General features: G+C 36.4%; 3 protein-coding genes across 3 annotated transcripts; 1 reads left to right on the top strand and 2 right to left on the bottom strand.

Moving 5' to 3' along the window:
- Window positions 1-3,710: 3,710 nt before the first annotated feature.
- Window positions 3,711-8,035, bottom strand: LOC120623862 (tyrosine-protein phosphatase corkscrew). The gene is made up of 2 exons (XM_039890135.1): window positions 7,766-8,035; window positions 3,711-5,922 (listed from the first exon to the last, which is right to left on the bottom strand). Exon 2 carries the CDS (start codon window positions 5,812-5,814, stop codon window positions 3,913-3,915), a length of 1,902 nt encoding a protein of 633 aa, XP_039746069.1. The 5' UTR covers window positions 5,815-5,922; window positions 7,766-8,035; the 3' UTR covers window positions 3,711-3,912.
- Window positions 8,036-8,365: 330 nt separating this feature from the next.
- On the bottom strand, window positions 8,366-9,398 carry LOC120624063. Its single transcript, XM_039890392.1, has 2 exons — window positions 9,107-9,398; window positions 8,366-8,631 (listed from the first exon to the last, which is right to left on the bottom strand). Exons 1-2 carry the CDS (start codon window positions 9,305-9,307, stop codon window positions 8,395-8,397), a joined length of 438 nt encoding a protein of 145 aa, XP_039746326.1. The 5' UTR covers window positions 9,308-9,398; the 3' UTR covers window positions 8,366-8,394.
- A 1,191-nt stretch (window positions 9,399-10,589) lies between these two features.
- Window positions 10,590-21,032, top strand: LOC120623902. The gene is made up of 8 exons (XM_039890190.1): window positions 10,590-10,871; window positions 12,910-13,177; window positions 14,163-14,332; window positions 15,395-15,434; window positions 16,720-16,822; window positions 18,251-18,404; window positions 19,420-19,580; window positions 20,557-21,032. The coding sequence occupies exons 1-8, from the start codon at window positions 10,590-10,592 to the stop codon at window positions 20,972-20,974; spliced, it is 1,596 nt and encodes a 531-aa protein (XP_039746124.1). The 3' UTR covers window positions 20,975-21,032.
- Window positions 21,033-21,494: the final 462 nt, after the last annotated feature.

Below are 21,494 nucleotides of genomic sequence, written 5' to 3'. Positions count from 1 at the left end.
TTTGAACATACACTTTTCTCTTACATATATTTTTGTTGTTATTTATTTAAGATTCCCACAAGGTCCTAACATGAAAGAAAAGTGGATGTCTGGGACAGGAAAAATGATTACTTCATTTTACAGGGCAATAAAAAATATAACTTTTGTTTATAAAAAATTTGATACAGGTAAAAGATGCCGAAAACTTCGTTTATCCGCAAAATATAAAAATTTGCGTACTCCAAAAATCTTATATTATGTGCGCTTGAAAAAAGTATTTAGCAAATTATAAACGATCTCCATTTAAAAAATCAGCTGAAATACAGAGAAAAAAGTCTGAATAAACTTTCACATATTTAATGTATAATTATTTTCATAGCATTCAATAAAAAAACATAAAAAATAAATAATACCTATGAATCTCTTTTCAGTTGCACCATACAGCTTACATACATTTTTAGTTGATTGATTGTCAGATTGCCCAAAAATCTTTCGATGAGTCCTGGACTTCTTACTTTAGGTCATTCTTACCGCATATCAGTAGTTGTGGGTAACAGCTTATGTATTTTATTTTACTTGATGTTTCAAACTGGTGTTAAACTGGCCCTACTTGAAATAAATTAAATTAAAATTTTTAATATTTGTTTTGTATTTTATAATAGCAAATATAATTACTATTTTTGTATCTATTATTTACCATTATTATTTTAAAACATAAGTAAGACATCGTATAGTAGGGAAACCGAATTTATTGGGGATGCTCAAAAAAAGAATACAGAATAAAAGTATTGTTTAAATTGCCAAAATTTTTTTTTTGTGCATCCCTTAAATCCCGACATTGTCAAATTGTACAATACTGAAGTCCCTCACTAGTGGCTGTAGTCACTTATACAAGAGATATCGATGAAGAGTAAACGAAAAATGCGACCTTAAACCACTGCACGATGGTTTAACTCTGTTTATGTAGGTGTAATAGAGATTCGGCGACAAGTGTTTTCAATACGTAGTGTGAAAATTTCTATGAGGCCGCCTTATTGTGTGCGCTGAGAAAGAAAAGATCACATTCTCTGTAAGTTTATGTGATTCACAATAAAAGCGTATTCGTTCATTGATATACAAATAATAAGTTCATTTACAAACAGGTACAAAATAAATATAAATTTTTCAAATTGCTAATAATAATTTATTGCTCAACCGACTCAATAGGCTACATATTATCATCTATGTTCAAATAGAAAGTAAATTTCTTAAAATATATCGCACCAACGCCTAAGGCGAAAAAGGGACAAATTCATATAATAATATAAGCACCTCAATTTTATAATTATATGCAAAATATAAAAAAAAAAAACTTATTACATAGATAAACGAAGAGTAGAATATCATTGATTTAGATTATAAAAAAAAAAGAAAAACAATTTAATAAGTGGTAAAAACATTTGAAACCTTACTATACATTATTATAATAAAATAATTTTTTAAATATTTAATTTGGAGGTAATGTGGCCGAAAGATATATAATATTTATGGTAGAAACACATAGGCAAAATCCCACCCGATTTTCGATTTTGATTTAATTCTATTTGGCCTAATTCCAAAAAACATATTACTACTCAGTGTTTTCTCTGACAGACTGTATGATAACGACGGATTGGCAAATTGACTATAAAGGGTACTGAACAGGGCAGCAGATGATAACACCCGAATAATACTGACTTTGCCATAAAGTAGTCCTTAAATAAATGTCATGGATCTCGGAAAATAGGCGTAGCAAGCAATTAAAAAGAATTTTAATTCGATCATTGAGTTTGCTAACGCGAGCAAAGGTTTTTTTATATTTACATATTTCGTACCGTAGATAAGTAATTAGTATAACTTTTAGTGATAAAAGCTGAAGTTTTATAGTTATAATTCAAATTATACATTATGATAATTTGGATGATCTAAAACGAAACCAGACTTCTATTGATATTCAATTCATTTAGCAAACTTCGGCATTACTAGGGTGGATTTGTTTCTACCATATCTTTTCCTATCTGCAACTATAACACTAAATACCAACTTTGTAACAAAATTCTACCAATTTAATAGAAAAATATTTACGCCACTATAATTTGATAACCTAATTCCTAATTTTTTGTCAGATGAGGCGTAATATTTCTCGATGATTTTTGAACATTGTTCTGATATTCTAAATGAAATCATTTCAACTAGGACAGCTGTGTACTGTCATTAATTTGACGTCATAATGGAGCCATTTATCAAATCACATCACACAAGTGCTGATTAATTGGATATACTACTTTCATAATGCAATTCTTTCTAGATCTCTAACTTACAATTTGACCGATGTAAGCCAAGTAGAGAAGTCACTAAGTAAGTTTCCCCAAAAATCAAGTCAGTTGGGCTAGTCACAGGCAGGAGATAAAAATTTACCCCCGTTTATTATTACACATATATTATTTGGATACTATTTCCATTTGTGCGCCAGCGTGCGCGTTGATAAAGCTGTGGGAGAAGATACATTTATATCCTTTCCCCGGGGAGATAATTGTCTCCGTCCCATGCTAGCCGTGCAGTTATATAATTCAATCCCCGAATTCTATGGGATATGCGAAACTGGATGTGCCAGTGTCTTAAGAATTATCGCAGAAGCATATTTCATAATGTTGATCTTCTGATTTATTGCATTGCCTTAATTACCCTTGAATACTCGCAAACGACAAAAAGCGTACCTGTTACATTCAAGCTAAACCTACGTGTGACGTAATCACAAAATGACTCCTGGCCAAAAAAAAATACAATATTACAAAAGCTGTCTAATTCAAAATCGATTCGAGATCATTTTGAAGCCTTACTCCTTTTACGGGCTTCATATTATATTATGTAGTAAAAGTACAATTTTAAACCAACTATTTAAAAGATTTATCAGGTCTCCGTTTCATAGATATATTACTTTTTTATCACCATTTCTAAACAAAGGTCAACAAACATTGGCGGACCGAGGATACTTGCATCACAAAATTTTCGAGTGTCAGCTTTGCAATGGTGGAAAGGTTTTCGTGTCCTGGTGAAAAGCCAAATGCAAGGTGTCCAAGCCGATGTGAGTTAACTGTTATATATATTTTCTTTTCTATACATTATTAAAATCTCAACCTCATTCAGTTCACGTATTCGAATATTAGCATGCATTTACAGATCTTCAGACCGTGTTTGGAGCACAGAACAATGCAGAAAGTAAAGGCAAAAAAAACAGCGTGCGTTCTGTTATAGTCGCTTTCACTTAATATAAGATTTTTAGCGCGCCCTTTCGAAGGTTTGTGGACGATGGAGAGTCGGCAAACTGCAGAACTGGGAAGGAAGTGTTAGTTGAGAAATTACCTCAAGAATTGAGAGATGCTTCTGAACCGGCGGAATATCAAGCACAGGTAAAATATTGACATTGACAGTGAAAATGGATCGAAGTATCTGTATAAAAGGTCTAAGAACCTCAGGACGCGATTTGGATTGCATCCCATCAGGTTCAAACTACTTCGACACCGATACAAATTAAGATGACGGTCTATAGAGTAAAATTTCGTTTCCAAAAAAAATATTGTGTCCATGCTAAATTGGACAGAAAAGAGTTTGTGAGATTATTTCAAACATACTGTTCAAACTTTACATTAATTATGTAAGTATAGAAATATATACATAAATATTTATATATACATATTGTATTGCAACTATTAATAAATCTATAATAATCAAATTATTAAACAGCATAGATTCGAAAGTTACACCTAACAAATCTAACAAGTTACAACACTACCGTTTTGGGAGACCTTTATTATCTACATATATTCCCCCTTTACAATATTTTTGATTGATAAAGCGTTTAAAAAGATTTGTTTTCCTTTCCCGAAATGTACAAAAAATATTATTGGGGCTGGATCAAATTCGCAAAGACTCCAGCGCCTGCGTCGGATTCAAAGCCACTAAACCAACTCTCTGCTTTTCAGTCTCGATGAACTCTAACAAGGCCATATAAATAAACTTGTACTGGGCTTCGTTTTGCACCATGCCAGACCGTTGGTCGCGGACCATTTGCACGGTGCGGTGAATGTCGATTTCGCAATCGAATCCCTCCTTCCGTATCTGATCTAGAATCATATCGATGACGATAAACGTTCCAGTTCTGCCAATGCCGGCCGAGCAGTGCACGCATACGACGGCTTGGCTCGGTGGGTCGCTATTCGTCATGATCTGCTGTAACCTGTAGTTGACGTCTAGCAGTATGTTCAGTACTCGGCCCGGCTCCGAAGGCACGCCGTGATCCGGCCACGCGATGAAATGGAAATGATAAATAGTCCTCTTTGCATTCGGTTCGTCTTTCTTTGTCACTATGAAACGTCTCAACGTGTAATCCTGCGTCGATGACTCTGACTCGTTCAAAATAGTGTACTTCTTTATCACCTCCGTCTTGTTCAGCTCTGGCCAATACCGTTCACATTTTACTTTGCCGCGCTCAATTTCTTTAGTCGTCATTATTATGATACGCACATCTTCCTGCCATATCATGGACCAGAACTGGTAAATCGTAGTGGATAGGCAGCCCTGGGTCGCGATGTAGATTTTATTGTACACCTTATCTGGACCTCCGTTTTCGACCTTCTCCTTGGTTTTAGGGATGGTTGTGTTCACGTAGTTTGGATTGGTGCGTAGAACGCTCGGCTCGTAAGGCGGTAAATGCTTATGAGTACCGTTCCCGTAACCTTTTGTATGTTCTCTAGGGTGTTCTTCTATTATTATGACGCTCGTGTGTGTTGGGGAGGATTTGTCCTTGTTTTTAGATGATGTGCCATCCTTTCCATGTGGTGAGCTGTTCTCGTTTCTCCCGTTTAAATCTTGCGACTCAGAATTGGAATCGATAAAGTCGCATCGGATATAATTTGCATTAATATAGTCTGAGCCTGGCGGTCCGTCCAGCGGGATGTCCCGGAGAATGACACGAGTGTGATCGAAGGGTATGATGTTTTTATACCGATTTTTTCTTATGTTCTCTGGTTTGGAACCTTCCATTCTGTCGAAGAGCTGTAAGTTCTCCATCATCTGCAATGTTTCAAACTCCTCCCAGAAGCCCTGTTTGTAAGCCATGCTCTCAATCGGGCCCTCGTTTTCTTTCTGCAGTTGTTTGACTCGTGTGTGAAAGTGTTGCACCTGAATGCGAGTTGCGTTGAAGGGTTGAATGAGCCTCAGCACATCGCCTGTGGTTTCCACCATGGGGTAGTTGCGATAGTGATCCACGAGGCTGACGAGGTCGTCGAACTGTAAACCGCCACCAACATCGTATTTATTGTCTTTTCTTCTTATAATAACATGCGTCACTCTATCTCGCATCCGAACTGATAGTACGAAATCACCAGGCTGCCTCTGGGACTCTCTAACAAGAAAAGAGCCGTTTCTGCCATTTTCAAGCATGATCCTTTCGGCTTCCTTGGCGGTAAGCTGTCCGTGGTACCATCTTTCAGTCGTCGGATCGGCGCAATTGAGAGGTGTTTTCAAACGAATGATATTTCCGTTTTTCTCGCGTAATTGACCCTGATTGTCCATATAGAACTGCACTAACTCGGATAATGTTGCAAACTTTTCACCACCATAGAGATCGAGAAATTCACCATTGTTTTGGATTTTTATGTGTGTAACCTCAGTTCCTCTTTTGACAGACAAAGTGAAGTCACCCTTATTGCTCATGCTCGGTCGGGCAAGGAAGTATCCATCACGGCCGCGTTCCAACAGAAGCCTTTCTGCGTCCACGCCGTTCAGTGATGGATGGAACCATCTCCGTGTTATCATCTTACACTAACAAAGCACCACTTCAATACTTACTGAATCTAGAATTGCTTCTCAGATTAATAATTTATCTCCTTCAAGTTTAAATCTCCATAAGTCTTCAGTACTCATCTGTAAAACAAATTTTATCTTGTCTCTTATTTTGGCATATAGTAACATGTGTTGTGTAGTTCAGTAGTTGTAGTGTGTGGATAAAGAGGATGATTTGTTTGTTTGTTTATTTGTAATCCATCAAGTTTGAAAAGCATAAAAAGTCAGTTTATTATCAAGACAATCTTATTAAGATAGACCTTGCTCTGTACAGCTTTTTATTTGGTCACATGTTATGTCTGGTGGGAGGCTTGGGCCATGGCTAGTTACCAATTAGGGATATGACTACCATACTCTCTAACAGGTTAGCCTGCTACCATCTTAGACTGCATCATCACTCACCACCAGGTGAGATTGCAATCAAGGGCTAACTTGTAGTGGAACAAAAATATAAAATAAAAAAAAAAAGTTGGAGATATAAAAAATGTACATTACAGGATGTACATTTTTTATATCTTATACACAAGGAGTCTAATATCTGTGAGGCCAATAGACACTTAACTCATTATTAATAATGTTTCATATTTATCCTTAATACTTTCATTACAAAGGTACTCATAATAATGCTTGGGCTGGACCTATTACTGCCTACTAAAAGGCACGGGTTCATGAAGTCTTGACATGCAGCAGTTTTCATAATTTCTATAAATTTGAAATGCATATAAAAATTTTCGGAACCAACAGGATTTGAACCTACGACTTTCTGGCAATTGCTGCCTGAGCACTTTCTCCAATTAAGCTACGGCTCTCCTACCATTATCGATGCTGAAATTAGTATATGCCTTTCACATCAGTTTTATAGCGACTGTATATTGATAATTCCTCCAAGTGTAGGTAAAAAAAACTAATAAAAATGTGACTGCAATAATTTAAACATTAGAAGTAAGAATAAACTTACAGTGCAATATAATAGGTTACATAAAATTCAAAGTTCAAAGTTTGTATTAAACGTAAGCTTATAGAAAAGTCCTATTATAGTATAAAGGACTATGTAATCAATAAAAAAGCTTGGGTGTAAATTATTGCTCTAACCAGGTTGCTCTTCTAATAATTTTAAATAACAATGTGAGATGGTGATAACAAAAAAAAACACCTGGCTAAGTTTTGTGACCACGTGTTTGGAACCTCGTAACTTTAGTTTTAAGTTTACGAATGTGGTTATCGCCATCATCTCACTACCGTGTAATTCTTATGAACGCACTAAAAGTGCCACCAATGGGGGCTATACTTGAATATATATATATACTTGAATAAAGATATTTTTGACTTTGACTTTCGACTTTTAAATAGTTCTCATAATACTTAAATTAGGAAACACATTGCACATAGCTCCAGAAAGTTCAGAGGTTAATGCCAGGGGTGAAACTCAGCTGATAGGGAAACCAAAGCCTAGCCCACCACCATTAGACTATAAATATATAAATAAGATTCATATCTCTACCATAGTACTACTAATATATTTTTTATATCTGAATGAGCTAGCTTTTGGGTAAGCCAGATAATTTTGAGAGGGGGATTCTATAAAATACTACTACACCCCATATTTAACGTAGGTCTAACCTAGGGCACAGTAAATAAATTTTAAAATAAGAATCAAATAATTGGTTACTGAATTTTAAAAAATATTTTGTATTTACACAATTACGTACACATTATATACGCATATAGATCACAATTTAGTAGTAACAGAAATTTGAACTTCAGCGATCACGTAGATATGTGCATTTAATATAGTAAGTAATTCGCACTATACAAAGTTATGCATATTAGGAAGGGGTATCTACAAGACGTTCACACACAAGTGTTTGTGGTATGTGTACATGCTCTTTTGTTATATTTACTAGCATCACGTGTTATTCCATACCTCACAAAGGCACCGCTGCAGCGTATATTCCGCAATATTTCTCAAAATACGATCTAAATCTACACAAGTGTTGTTGCTAGGCTGACTTGAGACTTTTTGTATCGCTGTTTTCAAGGGCGTATTCACGAGTCCAACAATGCACATGAGCGTAAAAGTAAACGCGAATATTAAACAGGAATTGGGCACTGTTAAATAAAAACTTTAATTAAATTATTAGATATAAACATTATTAAAAACGGAAAGTCCAAAACGAATTTCCCTTCATTTCACTAAATGCCCTGCGGAAATGTCAGTTATGTCACTCAATTTATGTCAAATGTCAATAAATTGACTTTGGCAGCTAAGTGAATGTGGTGCTGCTGTTTTCCGTCATAGTTGTACCACAGTGTACAACTTATATTTTGATTAGGCAAAGAGGATACAAATACAGAAGGCAGAAAATATAAATAAGTTTTTTTTTCTAAGCCTAATATTATGTGAAGCTTAGTTGAAGCAGAGAATAAGTAACGGTCACGACGTAAGGTCACGACAGCCATATACAGTGGACATAAATAATCACACATACTTTGTCGGAAATACTTTAATTAAAAAACAATATAAAAAAAAAAAAATTGTATTAATTATCAAAGCTACTTTTCATTTGTATCAATTGTACATTTTTGAGATTTCCCAAAATAACTGGAGATCACTTTTCTAACACCATGGCGTTTATTTTGAGTTGAAGATTCGCTTTGTTGATTTGAAGACTTTGGCCAATGTTCGGCAAAACTTTGTCGCCTGAACACCTTCCCCAACGATTGCCACTTTTGTTCTGGACTAATTTCTTTTTCTTCAAAATTTTCTTTGCTTCCCGAAGGTAGATCACCCTGAAATGTAAATCATTAACATTTACTTACATCTGCTATATAAATAAAATTGAATAACTACTTATTTTAAAGACAGAAGACCTCTTCGGAATGTTTTTTTAAACATTGACCGTATGTTTGTTCAGACTAATATTCGGCATAAACAACTGAATCGGATTTAACGCATCATTCACAATCAGTTACAAGGCTTAATAAAGAGTATTAGTAATGTACACCACAATTTGGTGAAGCTTTTGTAGAAGCAGGTCACTGGGAACTGTAAAATAGCTTCAATGTTTATTTATTATACCTTATTAAGAAATATGCTCTTTCAGCACGTCAAGTCCTACTAGGTAAGCAGGCCTAATATAAGCACTTTGAAACGTCAACTCTGACGTTTAAATATAAAATAGATAGGAACCCAATCGAAAAGTGTAAACAATAAGTAATAAAGACCCAGGTCAATATGTGGAGATCATGAAAATGGGATTCTTACATCATTTGATTTCGTTGATCGAAGTTGGTTTCGAAAAAAGTTTGTAATAGATTTTTTCCAATTCTTTGGGCTTCTGTATGAATGTATCTCCAAACTAGCCGTGCCTTCTACAGGTATTTTTCTGTTCTTCATACTACATGTCTCATCGTCTTCTTTTAGTAAGGTTTCATTTTTAAACGGTGCTCCTTCCGGACCCAACATTTCAAACAGTATATTAAATAACTTTTATATAAATGAATCCAAATTATAAGCAATAATAATTTTTTATGAAAACGAAGCAGTAACAACTGCGTCATTTGTTAATTCTGTCATGATTGAAAAAGGAATATTTTCTATCTTTTTCAAATACGATCTTTATGTTACCTTATTGAAATATTTTTTTTCGTATTTTTGTTTTTCTTTTATCTACCAATGAGACCACTTAGTCCTCTTTATATTATATTATCTTTGTAGAATACTCCAATCGAAGAGGATACAATCAATCTCTTTGGTCAACGCATAAAATTAAGTTTGGTAGTTAAATCAAGTGGGTATTAAATCAAAAAACTACATTACATTCCAATATAGGTTTTAATTTTTGGTTTTAATAGGGAATATTTATAAGATTTTTGTCCGGCTGTATATTCTTTGACCAGCGTTTTTAGAAATCAGCAGTAGCATTGAACCGCATAGTTCAGTGATTTTGAAGCGGTCGACCGGACACTGATTTCTAAAAAAGCTAAAATGTTTATAAATAGAAGGTTCGTATCACGAAACGATTGCCCAATTGAAATTTTTATGAAATAATGAATTAAATACACTTTTTCATTCGTTTTTTTATTAACATATCAATTGGTTTACTACAAATTTACTTATTTTACACTAAATTAAAATAAAAACAAGCATAATATATACATACATATATTAATAAAGTAATTTGTTTAATTTCTGTTTATCTAAATAAAACTGGAAAAGAGTTAAAATGTAATAGAAGTACTGACGTAATGTAAAGAGAAGTATTAAAAAACAAATAATCCTCACAAAAGCAAATCGGAGAAATTGCAGACATTACTTCGCTATTTCGTCTTGCGAAGTTCAACCATTTTTTTTTAATTTTATGATTAGGAACACCATGCTTTAGTTATTATTAGTCTGTGCTCGGGATCTTGTAATCGCGCGGGAAAAATCTTTTAAAGACAAGAGCCCAAAGCTAAACTGCTTATTTAAAGTAAAAAAAAATCCGCGGGAAAGTGGAAAGGGAGCAAGTTTGTACCTTTGCCGTTTCCCTACAGGAAAGAAAGAAAAAAAGTTATAAAAAGAGCAAGTTACTGCTAATTGTATAAAATTATTTGAATTTAACGTAATTGAACAACAAGAAAACTTGTTGACAATAATTATTAGCATTTATCTCTTAACAGTATTTACCAAACAATGAAACCGGCAACGGTGAATAAATTAACACAATATCTACTGTTTAATATTCCCTGAAAAAACCAGGAAAAATATGTCTTTAAATTTTACATTGCAGGACGTGACAAAGTGGTCAAAGTTGTTTCCACTAGATTTGGAGGACTTTACGAACTCTGGTACATTTATGAAGAAAATAACTCTCGTAATTATCAGCAGTATATCGTATTTAAAAGAAGCGCTACCCCCAGGAAGTTTTACGGAGGAGATTTTCCAAGGCATCAGATTACGTATTTTAAGAAATAATTGCGGAAATAAAACAGCCCAGTTCCTAAGTACCGCCTTGGAGGACGCTTTCGATGCTATGGATAAAAGATATGTAAGTGAATTAACTGCCTCCTTGGTCTAGTGATTAGCATCTACTACGGATCATGCGGACTTGGGTTCGAATCCTGGGTCGGGCAAAAAATATATGTTTTATAGTACTTCTATTAGAACTTTCAGTATCAGCTCGGAAGTACGAAATTGGCTGTCAAACCCCGTGCCTCGGAGAGCATGTTAAGTTTTCGATCCCGGATATTATAGTATTGGGTTTGCTTTCAATTACTCTAAGCGTTCAAAAGTGTCTTTCAAGCCCGCCAACCCGCAATGAAGCGGAATGGTGGGTGTATCATTGTTTGCTCTAAAATGGTTTTTCGTATGATAGACGAGGCCTGTACCCAGCTGTGGAATGCCAAAAAGCCGCGGATAGAGATGAAAATTAAGTCAATTAAGAAAATCAAACGATACTAAGTATTACGAAAATGAAAGTATGTCTGTTACTCTATCACGCCTTAACGTTTGTACTGATTGCGATAACATTAAATTATACCGAGCCGGCCGGATTGACGGCCGAGTGGCGCAGTGGGCAGCGACCCTGCTTTCTGAGTCCATGGTCATGGGTTCGATTCCCACAACTGGAAAATGTTTGTGTGATGAACATGAATGTTTTTCAGTGTCTGGGTGTTTATCTGTATATTTTAAGTATTTATGTCCATTATATTCATAAAAAAATATTCTTCAGCTATCACAGCACCCATAACACAAGCTACGCTTACTTTGGGGCTAGATGGCGATGTGTGTATTGTCGTAGTATATTATTATTATTATTATATCTATACTACAGCACCATATGAGGTCCATAGTTATGGCCTGATAAAAAGGCTCAGAGTCACCCAGCGGGCGATGGAGAGAGCTTTGCTCGAAGTATCTCTACGTGATCAAATCAGAAATGTGGAGTAGAAGAACTAGATTTACCGACATAGCTCAACGAGTCGCGAGGCTGAAGTGGCAATGGGCGGGTCACATAGTTTGGAGGGAGGATGGACGTTAAGGTCCCAAGGTGCTGGAATGGCAGACCCGCACTGCTAGACGATGACGAACGACATTAGGCGTCTCGCAGGTAGCCGCTGGATTCAAGCGGCACAAAACCGTGTAATATGTAACTCCCTACAAAAGAGCTATGTCCAGCAGTGGACGTCTATTGGTTGATTTGATGATTGTTAATGAATGAATGAATGAATGAATGAATGACTGAATGAATGATTGAATGAATGTATGAATGAATGAATGAATGAATGAATATACTTTTATTGTACACCATAGAGAAAATTTACAGAGATACAAATACAACAGCACAATAAGGTAGAACGTACAATTTGGCGTATGATGATGATGATACTATAGCAAAGTGATTACCAAGGAAAGGAAAGGAAATCATCGTGAGGAAACCTGCATGCCCGAGAGTCCTCCATAATGTTCTCAACGGCTTGTGAAGTCTAGCAACCCGCATTTGGGCAGCTTGGTAGATTACAGCCTAGCTTACTTATTGTATATATCTTTGTCTGGTGTGAGGCTTCGGCCGTGGCTAGTTACCACCCTACCGACAAAGACGTGCCGCTAAGTGATTTAGCGTTACAGTACGATGTCGCGTAGAAACCAATTAGGGGAGGAGTATGGGTTTAATATAACTGCCATACCTCTAACAGGTTAGTCCGCTACCATCTTAGACTGCATCATCACTTGCCATCAGTGAGATTGCAGTCAAGGGCTAACGTGTAGAGGAATAAAAAAAAGGTTCATCATCGTTTGACGGCAGACTGGCGCAGTGGGCAGCGACCTTGGTTCCTGTGTCACAGGCCGTGGGATCGATTCCCGCAACTGGAAAATGTCTGTGTGATGAACATGAATGCTTTTCAGTGTCTGAGTGTTTATCCGTGTATTCATACGGTTTCTACGCGACATCGCACCGAAACAATAAATCGCTTAGCGGCACGTCCGTAGTGGTAACTAGCCACGGCCAAAGCGTCCCACCAGACAAGACTTTATGAAACATGCCAGGAAAAATTAACTATACTGAAAAGTTCATTACCCAACAGCTCCACAAACTTGCTCTATGCTTCTATGAGGGTGAATGTAGACTCGGCAATATGCTAGAAAGCCACGTGTTCGAGTACGTCTACAACGGCGATATGGTGACCATGAACATCACGTGTTCAAGGGACAAAGACACGTCTAAACAGACAAACTATACGACCGAGCAGCAAACGGTCAATCTTATACGCGGTACTCTGGTCTTGATGCGCTCCTGCCAAAATATGCTGCCATCGACCTACGGCCTCAGCTTACGTCTTTATTACAATGAAGGTACGTATGTTAGTCTTTGTCAAGCAATCCGATCTCACACTTCACAAATTATTTTTAATCAACAATAATATTGCTAAAAGGCAATGACTGCAAAATGTCGTCTCGATGGTCTTACGATGGTCAATAGAAGTGTCAAAATATTAGCAGACTACCAATACGTGCGATCATTGACTTGTCATTGTGCACGAGACTAGCAAACGTTTCAATGGTCGCCATCGGAAAATCATAATGACCCAACTTGTAAAAACTGACATGAAGTCATCATGAAGTCACTGATGGACATCTGACACACAAGAGGGTATGCACAGGGTATGCAGATGATATAAAATGAAGAAAATCTCCAGTTTGAGTTATAAATTATTAAGGGTAGGTTTTTTATGTCTTACAATGCCAATCCTTAAGTTTTTTTATAACTCGTACTGGAGTTTTTATTATTTTAATTTCATTTGCATACCCTGTGCATACCCTCTATAGCAGACTCGCCCCCAGGCGTCATATACGAGTGACACCTGGCCCCGAGTGATGACCTCTTTCGAAAACTGAAAAAAGAGATGATGAAGTTAAAGAGGCAGTTTCAGCATATTTTTAGGATAAAGACAAAACCTTTTTTTTATGTGGGTATATATAAATTAATTGAAAGATCTGAAAAATGTGTCTTTTTCCAACCTCCATTCCGCGAACATAAAAACGCTCCCTCGTAACTAGCCATGTGAAAAACATGGATTTTCAAGATTGATGCTACAAACACTTAGCGACTGCCCTTGAGTTTTTTTATCGACATTGCGAATGGAAATAATGGAATGAATAGCACTGGAAATTGCAACCGCTTAAAGTCGTATGGTATGTCGTTCGGAATTAAAGGAACCCATGGAATCAAAACGTCTTCGCCCTTGTTTTTCCTTTCGCCCTTGTTCAACTTTCCTTTCAAAATTTGCATGTGGACAAAGTTTAGGGGCGTCGCTTTAATTAAAAAACGATATCCCAGATACACCGGATGACTACCACGCTCCAGGGTTCACCTTCGACGGAGACGCCGACCATTTTGAGAATTTCGCCATCAAAGGTCTCAAAGTTGGTCGAGTAGATACCCCTTTTCATAAACTCAGTCTGCTGTCTTACGTCAAAGAACATACCAGTGGAGATGATCGTGAGGCTGTGAGTATCTTTAAAAACTTTTTTACACAACAATACTTACCGATAAAGACTTGCCACCAAGCAATTCAGCGTTTCGGTACGATGCTGTGTACAAGCCGATTATGGTGAAGCTGCTACCTTAAATAGCATTACCAGTTACCACCATGTGAAATTGCAGTCAAGGGCTATCTTGTAGTGGAATGAAATAAAATGTTTTCTATGGATAAAGTACGTAATGGTACCTAGCGTCGTTAGTCATCATCTAAGAGTTGGTGAAACGTTTTTTTTCCTCTACGTATCACCCAAATCATCCGATTTATGTGTTTTCTAAGTTTAATAAAAACGGGCATGAGTTATAATTTATTTTCACAAAGCATTTCTAGTAGTATGATTATTATATTACACATTTACTTTCTGTACCGATAACATTATTATATATAGTTTTAGTATTATTATTTTACCATATAGTATTTTATTTTATTTTATATATGTACTGTTTTTGTAATTTTTGTAATTATTAATATGTATGTATATTCTTAGAGTTTTGCGCACCGCTATAAGGATTCATATGTGAGCCAATTGCTCATAATGGTTGCCTGGAAGAAATCACTATAAGTGATAAGGCCGCCTTTGTTACACAAATTTAACTGTACCTTTGTTGTGTCTCTTTTATTTTATTTTTTCTTGTGTGCAATAAAGTATTTTTGATTGATTGATTGATTGATTAAACGTGGTATTAAAACGACAGTAAGATTTGGATATTGGATACGTGCGTAGAGGATAACTTGCCGAACATCTGTTTAGTGTGGAGTATAAGGATTGAAGAAATTATAAATTACACCATACAGATTATCCTACTTTTCGCGGAGTATAGCAAATTAAACTTAATTGTCATAATATACTAGTATCAAAAAACATTTTCCTGAAAACTATTTGACCTATTTTGGCGTGGTCTTGTTACACAGAACAGATTCCTTAATAATATTTTTTGGGATTATAGGTGGCCAGTGGGCGATAGGGAGGTTTTTTTTTGAAATTTTTTACTGTAATTGAATTACTGTTTAATCAAGTATTGTCTTTCAGCCATTACGTAATCTCTCAACATCCAAGAATGTTAAAGTGGGTAAGTGATAATTTCAAATTTATTTTATATGCGGTGGGTAAACCTGATTGTTGGCGTGGCGATACGGGCCGTGGCGACGTTTCGCCATATGATTGAATTTTTTTATTTGGTATTAAATAATAAAAATTTGTAAATAATTTTGTAAATAAACAGTCATTATTAACCGACAAAAAGGAGTGGCTATATATTTTTATTTATTTATTTATTTTTTTTATTTTCTATTTCGGTCGTATTTTTTATTTATTTAAGGAATAAATTTGTAATGCTCTCTTTTCATTATCTGATTCCTATCGTAATCTGTTCATATAAGTTATAAAAAACAATTTCGATTTTTCACATCTCCCAGGCGTCCCGTCACACATTATTTTATATAAACAATTAAAATACCACTTGCTTTAACGGTCGTAACCCTGAACATTATGGAGAACTCTCCGGCCTTCATGCCGGAGAGTTCTCCATAATGTTCTCAAGCGCGTGTAATCCTGCAATCCGCATTTGGCCAGATTGGTGGTAATGCTACCAGCGTATGCGCAGTGGCGTGCACTTCATACAGGCGCGAAAGCATTGCCTACCCATTTTTTTTTATATAACTTGTATAGTAGGATGATTTTTTTTAATTTTATGCGACATTCATTACCCTGGTCAAAAGCTACATACACGCTTTGCGTATGCGACGTGAACGAGAATGAAATGGACCACGTCCAGATCGATAAAATATGTAGTAATAAAATAATAGGTGTCGGAAAAAATGTCGTCTTGCTTAGTCTTAGTGTCTGACAAAAAAAGTCGTATTACGCGTTTTTAGACCTACCTCCCATCTGCAAACATTCGTTCGCCGGCTAAGGGTTCCAAATGGGCTATTTAATGTTCATTGTGATCGGTCACATCCCACATCCACCAATCCGCACTGGGCCAGCGTGGTGGACTACGGTGTTAACCCCTTCTCATTGTGGGAGGAGACCCGTGCTTTGTCTGGCCGGTAATTGATATGATGATGATGCGAACATCCCAAATGTAAGACACGATAATGATTTATGACGGCCGATTGGCACAGTGGGTCGTGACCCTGCTTTCCGAGTCCAAGGCTGTGGGTTCGATTTCCACAAATGGTAAATGTCTGTTTGATGAACGTGAATGTTTTTCAGTGTATATCTGTATTTTGATTATTATTCTTCAAACATCTTAGTACCCGTAACACTACGCTTACTTTGGGGTTAGATGGCGATGTTTGTATTGTCCTAGTATATTTATTTATTTATTATATTGAATCGACTTTAATCGTTAGATTCTGAAGATCGTTCGTCGAGAGATCGCCCTCGACTGTCGTGTCCGTGCACGAAGCACGACGACAACGCTCGTCACAGAGACGACGAACTTCTCACTTGTCTGTAAGTCATCGTAATTTCCTATGTACCTTCCAGTCCATGGGCGTATCCAGCGAGGGACATTGCCCCCCTCCCCCCCTCCTAAAATATATTTTCTCGCAGAAAATGTATGAACACTTCTTATCACAAATACATGTTTATAAAGGGCTTTATATGCTAACTTTTGAATAAACCATTCAGTAGGCACAGGTAAAATGCATGGTGCTATTGTCAAAAAAAAAAAACGCGCAGTGAGCAAGTAGTGCAGTCGCCAGTCGCGTATTTAACTACCTGTAAAGCAGGATCATTTGCGGTGCGGCTCTTTGCACCACACACTACATACCTAATGTTTCATGGAGGTCTCTTTGCGTAATGGGTATAACGAAACAGCCGCGGACGGTTTGACCTAAAAAAAATCTGACTTGCCCTTCCCAAGACCAGAAGCTGGGTACGCTCATGTTGCAGTGCATTGACTATACGGCCGACTGGCGCAGTATTATACATATTTATTTGTATTATATTCATAAAAATATTCTTTTACAGCTATCTTAGTACCCATAACACGCTTTGGGGCTAGATGGCAATGTGTGTATTGTCGTAGTATATTTATTTATTTATAACTTGTCCCCTATTTTATATACAACACTATATTTTATAGGGGACAATTAATAGTGAGTGCGGTGTCAATCCCAATATTATCTAGACTCTCTTGAATACCTACCTACCTTTTTAAATGTTAGGTGATGTGCTGTGGTCTGGTAAATGAGGTTGAAAGGATTTAAACTATTAATTATCTATTAAACAGAGAAAAATGGTTTTTATGCCCTTCATTTGCACACCACATGTTCGGGATATAAAAAAAAAAGGACTTTAATAGAAAGTAGCAGTAGGATACAAAAGGCGGCCTTATCTATAAGTATAGCGTTATCTTGTGATGTCATTCTTGATTCTTGGTAAATGTTCTGACTCAACGGTTGTCCACTTTTCTCAACCTCTACCGTTAAGTTGAAGTACATTTATTTATCTTAATTATTCATTGGAAATTTTAGGACAAAATAAACGAAGAATGTCACTTTAAAACAAAAATAATAATAAAGACACTTTCGCTTGGTTGTTAGATCAAGTGTCGGATACAGAAGGCAGTAGTCCTTGAAACGGCGCGTATTGTGAGGAGGTTCCTCACTCTGGAGCCCTGACCACCGGTTGCTTGGGCATTCAAAAGCCCCGCAATCGGAGGGTGGATTTTTTTTTATAAACTTTTAAGTGTTTTTTATTTTTTTTTAAGCATTGTTAAGAATTCAAAAAAGAAATGAAAAAGAATTAATGATAGAATGTAAAAGACACCATTTGTAATAATGAATTTACTTGTTTAGGCTCTAGGTCGAATCACCACTGCACTACCGGTACGGTAAAAGTTCTTTAAAAGTTCAATAAAAATGTCTGTCTGTTAAGCTACTGCAACACGCAACAGCACGCTGCGTGCTTCGGCGTGTTCCGCGACGCGACATCTTTGTCGCGTCACTGTTGCAGCGCCTGTCGCGACGCGGACACAACGCGACAGCCCACCGACCTCAAGCTCATACCGTTGACGCAGATCAAGAGAGCCGTGAGTTATTTCTGTTTTTTTTCAATAGTTTTTCAAAATGCAGTTACCTTGGCCAACGAATTAGTTTGGCCATCCAAAGGGGCAATGCTGCCAGCATCTTAGGAACTGTGCATCGCTGCGGTGGTTTCAAGGACGTTTTAGATTTTATTTAGTTTTAAATAGTTCATTTTAGGTTATATTTTTAAAACAATTATTTTAAAGAATAAAAAAAAAAATATTTTCAAAATTGTATTGTATTGTATATTTTTTATAGTAATTACCAAGCAGATGGTCCACCGCATGGTAAGTGGAAAACCTCCGTCTATAAACAGGGCAACTCTTCGCAGGGCAGGAACGGAATACAGCAACGTGCGAAGTGTAGCCCTGTGTTTATCAACCAAAGGCGAATGTAGTTACACCGGCAACCACGCCCTTCAAAATGGAGCACAGCACGGCTTAGCGGCAGAAATAAGCATGACAGTAGTGCTTACCCGGAAGAGCTTAATCACTAATAAATAAATTAAATAGTTCAAACAAACTAAAAAACACGCTTGGTATAAAAAAACTAAGCTAATTTCTACCTTTTAGTTTAGTTTATTAACAGCGATTTTTTTTTAGTTTTTCTTGACCTATTATTTTTATTAGAGCAAAATTAATCCGTAACCCATTCACCAAGAGATTCATTCACCAGAGAGAAGTTAAAGATAATGGTTGGAAATTAAAATGAACATCATACCTGCCTTAGTGTTTATAGCTGAAAATTATATAAAATATCAAAAATCTTATTTTACAAATTAAAAAAGTAACAGCTAACGCCCTCTACCATCTAGTAGCTTAATGTTTTCTGTGGAATTTGTTAGGTACGCGAACGCCATAGGTTTTTTACATTTGGGTCTAAGAATAGGTAAATAATATTTCGGTTTTCATTTACACGTTGTACAAACACCGAAAAGTTAAATGCTGGAGATAAAACTTGGTCCCGCTAAAGGGAAGCATTACTTCGGTTATAAAAACTGCATTTTGGTATATCCATCAGTGCTTGTGCATATTCCGTCGCACCCTGAAGTTTTGCTCGAGCATCGACTGCGTGGACGTACGCGCCGTCTCAGAGAGGTTCCGCATGTCTGCCGGAAACGCCTCCAAACTGATGAAGATGCTACACCGACACGGCATCATCCAACAGGATCCGACTATTGAGTAAGATCTCCAATATTTACCAACCACCAAATATTTTTCTGTTATTTAAATATCTCCCCAGCCTTAATACTCTCTTTTTGTACCTATTTCCATTTACCTTAAGTTAAACTAATTCTCATATTGCACGCCTCATAAGCGAAGCGTTGAGGTGTCAGTATTACTGTCAGTTTACGCAAACCGAGTGATTCTCCAACTTAAATTGTCACTTTTTTTTTCTTTATTGCTTTTATAAGTGAATATAAATAGACAAATGTTGAGAAAAAACACTATTTTTAACACTCATGATATTTTTAAATCTCTTTTTATTATTTAAACTACTTAATTAAAAAAATATTTAAAAAAAGTTCTGTCTTGGACGTCCGTGTGTCTGTATCTGCGGATCCCGTATCTTGTGGTCACGATAACGAGCGAAATACTTCACTTATCGAGTTGGTTTTTTTTTATAGGCTTCAGTATTTTGAGCAATAGAAGCCTATTAATTATGATTTACAAATAATTGGTGCACTCCCCATATCCTTGAAAACATTATGTTAAACTCTCAGGCATGCAGGTTTCCTAACGATTTTCTCCTTCACCGTTGAAGCTAGTGATATTTTAATAACTTAAAACGCACATAACTTTGAAAGTTAGAGGTGCGTGCTGGGTTTCGATTTCGATTCGAAAAAAGGTATTTAATTCATTTAAGGTTATAAACATAATTACATTTCGAATACTAATAGACTCTTTATCGTACCATCGAGTTTCACTCTACATTAAAATTTTAAATGTTTGTTTAATTGAAACAATTAAATCACCGAAATGAGCCCGCAGACTTTGACAATTGAAACTGTACACTTTCATACCTTATAGCTAACTTCAGGGCACTCAGGGTGTCGGTGTTTGTGATGGATCGTAAAAATTTACTTTTATCATTTTTCCCTGACGCGCCAAAAGAAGTATAACTACAAAAATTACAATCAACATTTTATGGTTCTAGCTCAAACAAATCTCAGAAAGTAATCGAGAAACATCTCAAACATGCCCTCATCAAGTTCTCGAACGAAAGGGAAGAAAACATAACCGATCGCCTCATTGGGGAAATAGAAGGAGCCCTGTCTCAAGAATCTTGTCAATCTACTCTGATTGACGAGGTGCTTACACCTATCGAGAAACAAGATCTGCGCAACACTTCTAATCTTGGCAGGCTTATAGAAAAACCGATGAAAAATACCTTCGTTGAAGATTCCACTCTGAAGCAATATAGAGAGGCCTTGGTTATGGAGGAAGTTAAGGATCCACTTAAAGCTCGTGATGAGAACAATGAGTTAGGTAAAAGAGAGTCAGAACAAACTGCGATGTCTAATACTGGAAATAAAAAGGCTAGACTTCAACTGAAATACAAAAAAAGAAAATAAATCGTTGGTAATGACAAGAATATTTGAAAGATTGATTAAAATATGACGATTTTTATTACGAATTTTATTATAGTTTGTGTGTGGTTACTGTAGCCGTGGCTGGTTACTGTAGCGCGATTACGGTGCGATGTCGCGTAGAAACTGATTGAATGGATTGAATATAACTGCCATAGTTGAACATTAACATCTTAAGACTGCATCATCATGCATAGAGTGATGTGTTCTATCTATGTTTACTTACTCGACTGATTGAAAGTTACCTACCATTTACATTGAATCAGAAGAGCGCCATCTAGTGTACCTACTCACCGTACTACGGTTTCCCAGTTTTGTAACTAGATGGCGCTCTTTCGACTCTAGTGTCAACAAGTATTGTAACTAAATGGCGCTCTTTCGACTCTAGCGAAAATATATATTGTAACTAGATGGCGCTCTTTCGACTCTAGTTACAACCAATATTGTAACTAGATGGCGCTCTTTCAACTCTAGCGAGAACCAGTATTGCAACTAGATTGTGCTC

The sequence above is a fragment of the Pararge aegeria genome, chromosome 5 (genome assembly GCF_905163445.1).
Source record: "Pararge aegeria chromosome 5, ilParAegt1.1, whole genome shotgun sequence".
Taxonomy (NCBI): Eukaryota; Metazoa; Arthropoda; class Insecta; order Lepidoptera; family Nymphalidae; genus Pararge; species Pararge aegeria.
This window is presented reverse-complemented; position numbering and strand designations above follow the sequence as displayed.

Excerpts from the sequence above, each read along its gene's own strand:
- LOC120623862 (XM_039890135.1), bottom strand. The coding sequence starts at position 5,814 with ATGATAACACGGAGATGGTTCCATCCATCACTGAACGGCGTGGACGCA.
- LOC120624063 (XM_039890392.1), bottom strand. The coding sequence starts at position 9,307 with ATGTTGGGTCCGGAAGGAGCACCGTTTAAAAATGAAACCTTACTAAAA. Across the intron at positions 8,632-9,106 it reads GATCAACGAAATCAAATGAT|GGTGATCTACCTTCGGGAAG; the intron begins GTAAGAATCCCA and ends TTTACATTTCAG.
- LOC120623902 (XM_039890190.1), top strand. The coding sequence starts at position 10,590 with ATGTCTTTAAATTTTACATTGCAGGACGTGACAAAGTGGTCAAAGTTG. Across the intron at positions 10,872-12,909 it reads ATGCTATGGATAAAAGATAT|CTCCACAAACTTGCTCTATG; the intron begins GTAAGTGAATTA and ends ATTACCCAACAG. Across the intron at positions 15,435-16,719 it reads ATCCAAGAATGTTAAAGTGG|ATTCTGAAGATCGTTCGTCG; the intron begins GTAAGTGATAAT and ends TTTAATCGTTAG.